Source organism: Thunnus albacares, chromosome 21, assembly GCF_914725855.1.
Source record: "Thunnus albacares chromosome 21, fThuAlb1.1, whole genome shotgun sequence".
NCBI classification, from domain to species: domain Eukaryota; kingdom Metazoa; phylum Chordata; class Actinopteri; order Scombriformes; family Scombridae; genus Thunnus; species Thunnus albacares.
In genome coordinates this window covers 7,503,225-7,516,925 of record NC_058126.1, presented here as the reverse complement: position 1 = coordinate 7,516,925, position 13,701 = coordinate 7,503,225, and the positions used below count along the sequence as shown (strand labels likewise).

At 40.3% G+C, this 13,701-nt stretch overlaps 1 protein-coding gene across 1 annotated transcript in view; it reads right to left on the bottom strand.

The window, feature by feature from the left end:
* tmtopsb (teleost multiple tissue opsin b) overlaps positions 1 to 12,561 on the bottom strand; it is a 34,813-nt gene extending 22,252 nt beyond the window's left edge. Inside the window, exons 1-2 of the mRNA XM_044340272.1 lie at positions 11,687 to 12,561; positions 1,408 to 1,736 (exon numbers count right to left, since the gene is read on the bottom strand). Coding sequence (XP_044196207.1) covers positions 1,408 to 1,736; positions 11,687 to 12,074 — 717 coding nt within the window. The 5' untranslated portion in view covers positions 12,075 to 12,561. The remainder of the gene's footprint in view (positions 1 to 1,407; positions 1,737 to 11,686) is intronic.
* Between the last annotated feature and the right edge of the window lie 1,140 nt (positions 12,562 to 13,701).

Below are 13,701 nucleotides of genomic sequence, written 5' to 3'. Positions count from 1 at the left end.
GGAGGGAGAAGGATATCCAGTTTGTTGCAACCTCACCACTAGATATCACACAGTGCACCTTTAAGTTTAAACTTCAGTAAACACAGAGCTAATGCTAAAGTTAGGCTGCTGGTGATGTCATACTGAGCAGAAATCCCTTTTGGGGAAAACGTAGGAGGAGAAGAAAAACCTTGTCAAACAGCAATTTCTGGGTAGTTTGTGTATGACTGTTATGCACAAACTGGATCATGTCTTAACTACGTCCATCTATCAGTGTGTCAACTATTCTTGCGAATAGGATGTGGCTTCATTACTTTGCGAGGTGGCTGGATTCTCGAGATCACACGAGAATCCATCTGGTCAGGATTCAAGTGCTTGTAGCCGAACCACTGGTGTTCAGACCAATCAGCATCCTATGAGGAAATACTGGCAGCTACAGGTGGGGTTTAGGTGTGATGAGAGCAGGAAGTGACTGGTCATTCGAAAACAACAATGGCGGCTCCTGAAGAGGTTAGCATAAATGCTGCTATAGCATCAGTTATATCAGAACTGGAGAGTAGTTATATAACTACATAGCTAGCTACACTGACCTGCTTGCTAGCTTTCAATGTTCCTCAGACTGCGGCTTGTTGTTGTTTCCTCTTCGGCGCTCTCTTACGACATCATACAGTTCATTGATTTGATTGGTTGAAGTTAGCCGTGATAAACAGATGGTTTATCCAATCACATGCCAAGTATTTTTTTTAAAAGTGCCTCCTGCCCTTTTCCAAACTGTTTCCAAGGACAACTTCTCAGATGGTTCTGTGTAAAAAAAAAAAAAAAAAAAAAAAAAAAAAAAAACATCTGGCGCGTCAGGTTAATGGCTTCAGGAACTTCAGAGAAATCTCACAGTGGCCCCGGTAGTCAGAAATAGTGCAGAGGACAAGAGAAGAAATTGGTGCCGGCAGCTCTAATAGATCACCGTGTTGAGATGTCAAAGCCCATTGGGACTGCTGAGATCAGATGATGGTCAGCTGATGTGTGGCTTCTTTTTTTTTCTCAGGTTTCAAATGTATCAACGAATATTCTCTCCTTTTCTTGTCAACTTTGCAGCCCCAGATTCAAAGCATTTTTGGCTGGCTGAAGGCTTTACAGATACAGTTAAGGTCACAGATAACAGTGACAGTGATAGATAAGAGTGCACTACTGGTGTGCATTCAAAGCACTTATGATAACACTTTCTCTCTGGTGTTTTTCTGTATCTCAAATCTGCCTTGAAGTGCTTTTACTGGCACAAATCCAGACAGCTGGAATTTGTTTTAATAAAAAACAAAACTGCTCAGGGATTTATAACTCATAACAGAGTCAGCATTATGTTTTTCCCAAAGGCTAATTCTCTCACTTTGGAACAAACTCCTTCATGTAAAATTTACATTTACAGAATCGCACCTGTCTGATGGCGTGCAGCAGCTTGCCGTACGAGTAGAGGATGACACTGAACGGCAGAACCAGGCAGAAGGTGAACAGGCAAACGATGTAGGAGATATTGTTTGGTGTCTGGGTCTTCCAGTCGACCGAGCAGGTGGTGCCGGGACCCTCGGGCCCGTATTTGCTCCAGCCCAGCAGCGGAGGGACAGTCCAGGCCACGGAGTAGAGCCAGGAGAAGCAGATCCCTCCCAGCGCTGGGCGGAAGTCTCTGCCGTCGGCTATAGTGGTTGCCATCATGGTGCAGTAACGCTCGTAGGACAGAACGGCCAGGGAAATCAGGGAAACAATGCCTGGGGAGGGTAAATACAGAGAAATAATTAACACATCCAAGGTTAAATCATGGCATGATATTTCACATGATAAAAAGGAGCTGAACCGCAATAACAACTCAATCCTACTAGTATTGGGGCTTTAAGGAGCACCATTCAGCAGCTTTTTTCAAAATTGGAGCCCGGCGAGTCAGTTTGGAGACACTTTCCCATTCACTTAAATGGGAAAGTGTCTCCAAACTTTTGACTGGTGCTGTATATGAAAGGAAACTGTAATCTTTGGGTTTGGGGCTGTTGGTTGATTTAAAATGAGCAATTTGAATACATTACCTTTGGCTGTTTTCTTTTTTTTTGACATTTTTAAGACAAAACAATTCATCCATTGATAATTAAGATAAATTGTTTGTTGCAGCCCAAAACTTCAGTTACTTGTATTTCTCTCCAGACTCTGCAAGACTATGAAAAGCAGCAAATTCTCACTTTTTTTGGCACTTTTGCTTGAAAAATGACACAATTAATCAATTCTAAAAATAATAGTAGCTCATTGTATGAAAATATGTAAGTTTATTTTCAATGAAACATTATTAAATTTCAGTTAAACTTTATTAAAAGTAAATGGATCAAACTGTGAGCCCTGTAGCGTGATTTGACTCGAATTGTGAGCTTAATGGATTGTTAAATCATCAGCGGCCATGTTACCTGTTGAAGAATGAACAATGAACAATGAAACAAAAATGCACCGAAACACTGATTTGCATTGGAGCGGAGGCAGACAGCAGCGCGGCCGTGTGCAATCTTTTTCTACATATTAATTGCTAATTGTTGAATGCGTTCGATTGGAGTGAATTGTTGCTGAGGTGACTAAGTCTTAAATCAAGGCTAATCAGCATATACCGGCTAAAGTGGTGGTTCAGGGGCACTTTACCTCTGTCACACCGAGTCTACCGGGAACAGAGACTTTGATTACACACAATCACCGCTGATGCGTAACAGAGGTCCCTAATTGGCTGACACCGTAGCGTGTTTGGTTTGGACAGTAGGCCGGGGTCGTGGGCGCGAAATGTGTTGAACATTTTGAATAGCAAATAGTAAGTAATAAGTAAGTGTGTGCATGTTGAATATCAGTGTAAAAGCTTTGTGAATATGTGTGTGAGTGTGTTTGCAGGTGGATGAGGAGGGAATAAGAGCTCTCTCTATTCATTACTGATGCACTCTAGTTAGATAAAGCCTGCAAACTCTACAGGTCTACCCTTATGGGTCAAACAGATTCTTAATTAACATACCGTGTTAAAGGATGGGTTCATATTGTTTTTAACTCTGTCTGAAAACGATATTCATATATTCATATATAGATATTCGTCCTTCATTTGTGCAAAAGATGTATCTAAAGGTTTATCTGAAGTTTATGAAGCTTCAGCTGTCTGTGTTAGTCAAATCAAGTGGATGTCTTCCAAAGTTCAAGTCTTTTTTAGTACAAAAGTCCCTCTTTGTGTCCCCTGTTGAGGAAAGATGATAACAAAAAAAGAGGGAAATATGTACAAAACTGGCGAAACTCAAAGTGCTGCAGTATTAATAATATAGTACACGCAACATAAAGAAAATAGTAATGAGAGTTAAGATGAAAAAGAGATTTTTTTTTTTAGGCCTTTTTTTAAAAGAGACTGTAGGGTCTTTGCTGCGCTCAGATGGTTAGGAAGGCTGTTCCACAAGCGTGATGCAGCAAGAGCATAAGGCTCGATCCCCCATGGCGAGGAGCTTAGTACTGGGGGCCCTGGAGGAGCAAGCTGCTGCCAGATCTGAGGGTGCGGGTGGAGGTTTGTGGTTCAGTTCCTGTAGGTATGGAGGCATATGTCTGTTGATGGATTTGTATGCAAGCAGTGTGAGAGAGATTTAAATAGTGGTTATCATTTGATGTATTTCTTGTATATATTATGTATATATTTTATAAAGGTTGTTCCTCAAACTAAGTGGTCAGTTTGTTATTCAGCACCTGTTCTACACACTGTGTCTATTTTAAACTCAGCTCCTTGCTGTGTAAAGTGAGATAGCTGACCATATGTAAGTTATTTAGCCTCTGTTTAACAGATAGTTTATGTTGTTGTACTTCTGTCTGAGCCAGTGGTAAGATGTAGATTTCTATGTCTCTTTAATGTGTTGATCTGACAAGCTTTTAGAGGACATTGCTGTTTGTTCTTTAAGTCAATGTGATAGTGTCACTTTGTCATCAGATGCAGCTTCGGTCCACACCTGTGTGCTGTCATTCTGGCACACATGGTTGAGAAGAAATCTTACTCCTTGACTAGCTGAACTCTTGACCTTTGTTTCTATCCGAGGGTCGTTCACTAACCTTCAGGGTTAACTATGGGTATGTTTGATCCTATACAGGGGTACTGAAGAACTTATATGAGTGCCGAATCACCAGAGAGAGAGAAAAGGTAAATCTAAGTGGTATCTCCTCTCTCTCAGAAATATGATGCATTGTTCTTCTGATTGTATTGTTTGATTCTATTGTTTCAAAACCTGACAATGCTCCCTTTGTGTGTGTTTGGGTGATCAAGCAATTTTCCACTACAGCAGCAGGGCTTTGTAGTCAATCCTGAAGGAGACAGAGAGCCGGTGTAATGAAAACAGAATTGGTGTTATTTGTTCGTGTTTTCGCACTCTCATCAGGATCTTGGCAGCGCTGTTCTGAATGTACTGGAGCTTCTGGATGCTCCTGCCAGGGATCCTTGTGAGGAACGCATTGCAGTAGCCCAGTCTTGGGGAGATAAAGGCATGAAGTTTCTCTGCATCTGACTGGGTTAGAGAGGAGCGACAGATGTTTTTGAGATGGTAGAAATAGGTTTTGGATAGATGTCTTATATGGTCATCATAAATCAACTGGGGGTCAAACCCCAGATTAGTGACTGAGGAGGATCTCCTGGCCCTCAAAGGTGAGATGAGGTACAGGGGATGACTGAATCTGCTGTGGAGTGTCTGTGGAGCAGAGTTTCAGTTTTGCTGCTGTTTAACTGGAGGAAATTTGTGCTCATCCAGGCCTTTATCTCCCAAAGACAGGACCATCCACTTCATTTGACTAATTTGGACGACAGAGGCCTCATATTAGATTCAGATAAGCTTCTGAATATCTTTTTACATAAAATGAGGACTGTGGATTTTTTCCCTCATCACTTACTTTGAAAGCACATTAAAAATGGATCTTTTAATGGCCTTTAAGAACAGTGAGAATGATTACAGCGAGAAAAAAACCTTTGTTAATGTTCATTTCAGTGTTTGATACTTCCATTAATAGTCGGCAAAGTCAGGAATTTTTTAAACCCTACACATACTGTAGGAGCTCGAAAAGCACTGAAGTAAAACAGGAATTCAAAACAAGTCAAGTCAATTTTTGTTTGTATTTGTTTTGTGATATTGTCGCCCAGTATCACAAATCACAAACTTGCCTCAGGGGGCTTTACAGTCTGTACAGCAATACAACATCCTCTATCTTTAGACCCTTGATTCAAATAAAGAAAAACACCTTTAATGGGGAAAAAGTGGATGAAACTTCAGGAAGAGCAACAGAAGGGGGATCCCTCTTCCAGGATGGACAGACATCACAAAACAAAATTATTAAGGTATAGAAGTAGCAACATTAGTGTGAGTAAAACACCACCTGTATGGCATAAATCAGAAGAGTTGCTAGATAATGAATAAGTTTGGAAATAAGAAAAAGCTCATTTATAGTATGTGTTTATAGCATGTATCAAATGGTATTGTTTTTTCTTTTTAATCAACTATAAGTATGCATTTTCTTGTAATACACCTACACAGGCTACACATCTGAGAAGGGAGCATCACTCTTGTTGAGACATCATGCAACCTGTGACGAGATCTTCATAACCGAGCAAGAGGAGACTGCTTGGCTACGAAGGGTCATGAGCCGAAAAGGTTTTGTGAACCAACTGTAACAAACTGCTTAAGAAAAGACAAAACGCTGCAATGTACTTATTTTAAAGCTTCATTCAATCATTAATTGGCCACTTGGAGACATTGGAACAAACTGAAACAATATTTGACATATTATAACCCTTAAAAAATGCCAAACATGTTAACAGACAATAGGCTAACTCTGTTTTGGTCGCCTCCAACTCCTGAGAAAAATATCTGGCTCTTTAGCTGCTAAATTCTCCATTATGTTCACTAGCTAGTTGCTAACTTTGTCTGTTTGCAGTTTGATGCTCAGCAGGTAGCACACAGTAGGATATTAGAGATGTTTTGCTGAAAACGTAAGGTAACGCTCTGTTGAGAGCAGAGTTTGTGCACCTGAAAACCAAAACAATGAGCTAAAAGAGGCTAAAATGCTGTGTAGAGCTGAGAGACACTGCAGCGGTTGAGTGATACACTACAACCGTCCCCTCTCACATTACATATATATGTCTGATCCATTATAAACATAAAAATATTGATCAGTGCAGCTTTAATGTTTTGTTTGCTTGCCCTATAATTGATTTAATGATCTTGTGATCTTCACATAATTGTGTTATTATCTGCAATCAGCAAACAGAGATTGATTTATGTCTACTCTAAAGTAATCTTGGGTAAACAAAGCTTAAAGCTAATGACACCCAAGGCCTTTCCGGCTTTCTGAAGTGGATTTTTTTTTTTTTAATATGAATGGTCTGCTACCTCAGCAACAGGCCAACTTCTCTTAACAGCAACCGTTTTTCTATTCATTTTCTGTAATGATTGCACAGTCTCTACTCTCAGCCTGGTGGGGATTCGGGAGCATATCTGCCCCCAATGTTGGCTTTGATTCAAACATGGCCCACTTTGATTCTCCACCATGCATTTTAATGGGTTTTTCACCTGAGGCTTGATTCTTCTTCACCCAACTCCAGGGTGGCGCAGAATAGATTTATGGTAAAACAAATGACCCAATGTCCCAGACCTGAGTCAGCACAGGAGGTAATCATCCTTCATTGTCTCTTGCTTTTTGCTCTCTCTCTCTCTCTCCCTCTCCTTTCTTGTCTTTTCTATAGTCTCTCTCTCTCTCTGTCTTTCTCTATTACCCTCATGTTCTTTCTCCCTGCGTCCCTCTTTACTTTCTACTTTACCTCTGCCTCCCTCCTTGTTTCCGTCTCTTTTTCTCTCATTTGTTTCACATCCATTTCTTTGATTAATTTCTTAGAGTATTACCCAGTTGTCCACTCAGCTGGACCTCCGGGACAATAGAGTGTGTCGACTTGCACTTACTGCAGGTAACCAGGTTACTATCAGTTTTCTGCAGTAATTTGATGTATTCAACATCATGTAAATGAGAAACCTGGTTTCCATAATCAGGGAAGAGGGTTAGAGAGACCCAGCGGTGGAAAGTAACTACGTACATTTACTCCAGTACTGGATTTAAGTACAAATTTGAGGTACTTTACTTGAGTATTTACATTTTATACTTTGTACTTCAACTTCACTACCTTTTTTATTTTTTATTTATTATTTGTCACTTATAGTTACTAATTACTTTTCAGATTAAGAATTTACATAAAATACTTTCTGTACATAATACTCAATATTCTGTTTTAAAATTGTCTGCTCTTTTCTTTTCCTTTTTTAAAATATTTGTTATTTACTTTGAGCTGCACTAGTGTGTGAGAGGTGCTATATAAATAAAGTGGATTATCATTATTATTATTATTATTGTCATTATAAAAACATGATACATTTATATAATATGATGCAGTACTATTACTATCAATCTACCAAAAGTTTCTAAAAATGTTCTTTTGTGTATTTGTTAGTGATAAGGTAACGAAAACACATCAATTCTTATTTTCAGGTGATTTTACACTAAATAAAACATACTTATGAACATTATATTCTATTTCTGCCAAGTCCGTTCCACTAGATGCCACTAAATTCTACATACTGGTCCTTTAAGTACATTTTGCTGATAATACTTCTGTACTTTTACTTCAGTAACATTTTGAATTCAGGACTTTTACTTGTAATGGAGTATTTTTAGAATGCTGAATTTTTATAGGATATGTTAAAGGATCAAAATACTTCTTCAACCACTGGAAAGACCTGATATCCCAGTTAGATTTCTTCCAGAGAAAGCTGATATCCATGAGAGCGTACACATGTAACCAGGTTTCTTTTTTTTTTTTTTTTACATGGGTGCATGTGCAAGACAAAAAAACCTCAGAGAGGGAAAGTACTGCTGTGACAGCAACATAAATGTAGCCATGTAGCCTCAAATAATTGTATTTAAAGTCCAACTAACACTTAAAATGATACTAACTAGCCACATCTACCGCTGAAAAGTTGACTTTTTCTAAAATTCAGACACATTTGTGCTTCTTACTGCACTGTGAGTCCAAATGGTCTGACAACAACATCAAAAAATACTTATAAAGGACTGTTTTTTATGACTAATACATTTAAAATAAGGGTAGAAATCTTGTAACTGACCTCCTGCTTTTACTGTATATAAGGATTTTACAGTAACCAGGTACAGTGTATGTTAACATGTTGTCCAATCTCCTGTATAACATGATCTCTTCTAGTCACCTGGGTTCATGTGTGCATGTAAACATACTCTATGTGTTCCTCTTTATGCTCACCGTTTCCCCTGAAGTCAGTTTAAAAAGTGCTCTTTTATCCTGCACCTGTTACCCCCCATCATAGCATTATGATGGTGGACTGCTTGAGGGAGAGGATAACAGTGTAGGAGGGAGGGGGTAAAAAAAAAACAAAAAAAAAACGTCCTCAATGACTCATGAAGATCTAATTCCAGTGAGAGTGACCCGAGGCTTGATTACCAGCTTCCCAACAGTGCCTGACTGCACGGTACAATAGCTCCGATGTTGTCTGGGTAATTGCAGTGGGGCGGACAATGTCTCATTAGTAAATTAACAAACGGACTGGATTATATCTTTTCTCTCATGGGCAGAAGGTGAAATGAGAGGTCTCGGTGCTGTTTGCACTTTATTCCTGCCAAACTGAGTACATATGTTACTTTTTTCGTTGACCTGGCGGTGATACAGTATTAGTCTCATTAGACTGACTGCTGGTAAGATATTGATAAGTGTTGGAAGTAGCTGATTACATTTATCTCAGTTGCTTCTGTTCTCATTTTTGTTTTGTTTTTTTGTTTAATTCTGTAGTTTTTATACTGAAATCTTGCACTTCAGCACAGTTGGAATCACTTCTAATCGGATGTTATAAATGTCTTTGGTTATCCATAAACATCCTAATTGCTTTACCCACCTAGCTGCATTATCTAATGTTTCTACTTCTACATCAACAAATAAATACTGGGAAGTCACTTGAATGCAAAAAACTGCTCAATTATTGCAAAAATTAAATGCACTTTAAGACCAATAGACACACAGGATAGCATTCTAAGGAGGCTATGCAATTTAAGCTAAATCTCCTCCTCAGGTGGCTTTTTTTTTTTCCAGTTAAAACACAATCTAGTGTGAACTCTGCAGAGTTCAAACTCACTCTTACCTCTACTTAAAGGGGACCTAACATGCTCTTTGTGATTTTCTGTCATTTTTATACTGTTTTGATGTTGGATGTCTATGTTAAACATGGTCAAAAGCACCAGAAACTTGAGGTAAAATTCTCCCTGAAAGTCAAAAGTCAGGGTATCAGCATGCTCTGAGCGCTCCGTTAGCAAAGTTAGCTTTACTTCCCCAACTTGCCCACAATCCGCCGTCTGTTCCGTAACCTTGGTTTCTAAGGTTGTTTGAGTTGTCGTTGTCGCATATTTGGGATCGGATTTGGGCTCAAACATGTACGGATGTATTCGAGAAGTTGGAACATTTTGAGTAAAGTGCGAGAAAAAGAAGTGAAATCCGACTACCACTGTTTGTTTACGTAGACTCCGGAGCCGGCCAATCAGAACAGAGCATGCTCAAATAGGGATGCCTTAAAGAGACAGGAGCTAAAACAGCCTGTTTCAGCCTGCATAAGAGCCATTATAAGATAAATAAGGAGTTTTTTGAACTATAAATCATGCAAAGATATCCCAGCAGAGCCCCTCAACAAAAATATAGACCTGGAAATGTGTATAATATATCCCCTTTAAATACCAAACATTATTATTCTTTCCATTGGACAGAAAAGGATGTAACCTGACTTGGCAGGAAAAGTTATTATTTTCCTTGCTTTTCCACTATCTCATCACTTCTGCCCAAATATTGACAATCAGTCACCAAGTCCTCACATCAATCATTGATGCCAGGGTGCCCATCTGTCCACTCCAATAGTCTTAGAGAGCTAATAACCAGACCAGACCAGAATTCAATCTCTAAAACATCTAATTCAGGTCTTTTGAGCCTTTTGATCCTCTCACATACAGTTTTAATGCTATTGCTTGTTTATTCTTTGGCTGTCCACCTGAACATGCTCCACAGTGAAACACTGCAAAATTAATAGCAAAAGTTCTTCAGGTCATGGATAAACTGCAGATTAGATATAAATTGTACATGTCTTATTACAGTGTGAATGCCAGCGTGTTGCACGTAGCATCTAGGATTGTATTGGACAGCTGTGTAACCCCGTCAGTAGCTGTATAGTGGACTTATGGAGGAATTTACTCAGAATTCTTACGTTTTGATGGGAAAAGATGGGAAAACAAGTTGAAAAGAGCAGAGCAGACACCTTGCTGCAGGTCCATCATACTCCACAGAGAAAACAACTGATTTAAGAGCAACGACGTGAACTCCAGAGAGCAGTAAAAGTGACAGAGATAGATGATGACAAGGTGAGTCAAGACGAGGACAGGTCTGCACCGAGAGTCTATTAACAGATTGATTACTCGCGTTCCTTTCCGCTCAATCACGGAGTTCTTTAACCGCAGAAGTGAAAATGTCTAAATTCAGTAAGAGCATGAAAACACTAACTAGCACAACCCCCCAATAATCATCTCCAATGACTCAGAAATTAGGATCCTAGTTTCTGAGCAGAGGGGGTGACAGTAATCAATCCTTAGCAGTAATCACAGTGATTGTCCTCAAAGTAAAGAGGTCAAAGATTTCCCAGCACTGGCAAAGAGCTCTGTCAACAGTCCTGCGTGTCCAAATTTGAACAAGACACAGAACCTCTGAGGATCTAGATAAGAGCCTAACAAGAGCAGATTTATTATGTAATATGATCAGAAATGCTTTTTCCATGTTTTATGATTTTTTTAGTGTTCATTTCCTCTGCATCTATCTTCCTCCTCAAAGTGTATTGTTACCTCTGGGACATAATGCAGTTTATATTATTCCTGTTTTAAAAAAAAAAACAAAAAAAAAACCTCAGTTTGCAAGCTGAGCATATAATCAGCAGTGAGCAACACATTACACCTTCGCAACGCAATAGGATGTTAATTGAAATTAACTGGAGAATGAAATGAGTTAACGGGATTTTAATCATGTTATGTTTTGAGTGAGTTTTATGTTGCTGCAGGCGATAGATGCATATTTTCTTCATGACATTCTGTATGTATATGTATGCAGTAACAGGGCAAATCAATCATATTGTAAGGGAACATGCTGCTACACTTGAAAACCTTGAATTCCTGTCAATTTTAATGTTTAAATGTATCTAAAGATGACATGTTGAGACTCTTGATGCTCTTGAAATCACATCTTTTAGGATAAATGTGCCTGATGTGTAGAAATTAAAAGTAAGGAGTTCGTAACGTTTTTAAGATACAAGATCTTTACAATTTTTCTTACATATGTTGATAAAAGAAAGCGTAACGGGATAACATCCTAAATTACGCAAAGCCACTATGACTGGCGCTGGAATTAAGAGGCAGAATCAATATTTAATCTCTTTTTCGCTTGTTAGAGGTGAGAAGAAAAGAAACAATAAGACAGAGAAAGAAAGATAAGATTTAATTTAGATTAAATGAGCGGAAAGGTGTTACTTTGGGTCATTAAATCTCCATTGACACATGCCAGAGAGAGAGAAAAAAAGAATGAAAACCGGCTTACCCAAACATGCGTTAACGAACCCGTACCAGACGCACCCAGCGCGTCCGATCAGCCACCGCCCCTGGGTGCTGGCCGCGAAGCTGAACGGGGTGCCCAGGATGCTGACCAGCAGGTCGCTCGCCGAGATGCTCACCAGCAGGAGGTTCATGGGCGTGCGCAGAGCCCGGTACCGGCAGAACAGCGTGAGTACCAGGAAGTTACTGAGGAACCCGAAGGTGCCGATGAAGCCGAGGCACACCGCCACCACCAGGTGCCCTGTCGGGCTCAGGGACGGAGGAGGCAGAGAACCGGATACCTCCTCGTACGCATCCGTCGCCGTCGCCGCCGTGCCGCCGGCTCCTCCCCCGGGACAGTGCGCACAGCTCAGGCTCACGTTGGAAACGATCATACCGGGCTGAGCCGCGAAGTTTGGACCAGCCCGAAGTTTGCACCGCGGGGCGGAACCATCCGGTCTCGGTGCTTCTCACTCAGTCAACCCATCTGGAGAAGCGAAGGCGCACGGGGGAGTCCTCTGCTGCACCATGCGCACATGTATCAGCTTTTAATGAAAAGAGGATTAATTTCTAAAACGCCGGGATCCCCTGTCTAAGAGAGCTACTTGGCGAATGAGTGAGGTTTCAGAGAGCAGATGTCAGTGTCATGATAGATCCGCCCCTCCGCCGTGCGCTCCGGGTCCGGCGAGGTGCGCTTCTTTTCATGCGCGGCCAGCGGTTCAGCTCCAAGTGTGCCTGAGCTTTTATCACCCACAGCGCCTTTTAACGCGCTGGGGGACAGAAACCCTCAACACAAGGCGGTGGAGATATGTGTGTGTTTGTGTATGTATGTGTGTGTGTGTATCTGTGAGCATGCATATGATACTCTCAATCAACCAGAACTGCACCATCAATGAAAACATTGCACAGCGATGTTTTATTTGGATGGAGCCCACAGCAAATTAAGGGAAAACATGATTCAACAGCTGTGCTGCAGGTCTACAAGCCCAGACTCTGTTTCTCTTACATTAGCCTGTGAACGTCTGCGTGATCGATCTAAACACTTGTGTAGCTACATACATTTAATTAAGAGAAATCACCGATTTGTCATGTCTGGGAGGGAATCCATACACTGCCTGACAAGAGATCAGTATGTTATATCCTGAGGGACATGGACTGGTTTATTCCGTTGCTTATATGAAATACTCTTATCTAGGCTAATCATTATTTCAAGATAGATTTTTATCAAGATAGATAGATAGGTTTATTGGCTGTTTGGGTCACAGCTTGATGTCAAGGGGTCAGGAAGTCTAATTAACCGACAAAAGCATGGGAATCAATGGTATCGCCCGGCTCTTAAAAACCTGTCTTTCTCTCCGTGTAAGTAGCCATGTTTGTCTCACTGCTCTTTCTTATTCTTACTTGACGTCCTTGTCTTATCCTCTCTCTCTCTCTGTGTGTGTGTGTGTGTTTGACAGGAGCGCACAGACACACAGTGAACCATTTCAAAGGGAGTTCTTGGTTGTTATTCAGGTTTAAACCGGAGGGTTTTATACAAACTGAATGTTTTTTCTGCTCTGCCACCTCTATGGTTAAAGGTTCAATTAAGTTTAACCTTTATAGGACCACAAATAGCCTAACCCACCTGCAAAACTGTTCAACTGAAATCAAAGAGTAGATGCATTAAAACTACCTGCAGCTAAACAATAATAAAAAAAAAAACAGAGCTACTATTAATTGGTCCACACTGTAGCAGCAGCTGCTGAGCTCTTTGGCTCCCACATTCTGCTAGATATGTAGGTGTTATATTAATCTCACCTTTTGAGGAGCAGGTCAAGAAAGTTGTCCAATTAAGAACCATCTCAAAAATGAAATCTTCTCTGTCCTTCAGTGATTTGGAGAAGGTTGTACACGCTTTTATCTTTTTCCAGACTCCACTATGTTGCAGCTCTTTGCACTCCTGCCTTAATCAGAAGTAAATGTCACAACTACAACTGGTTCACTATTCAGCTGCCAGGCTTTTAATGGATATTAAGAAAAGGA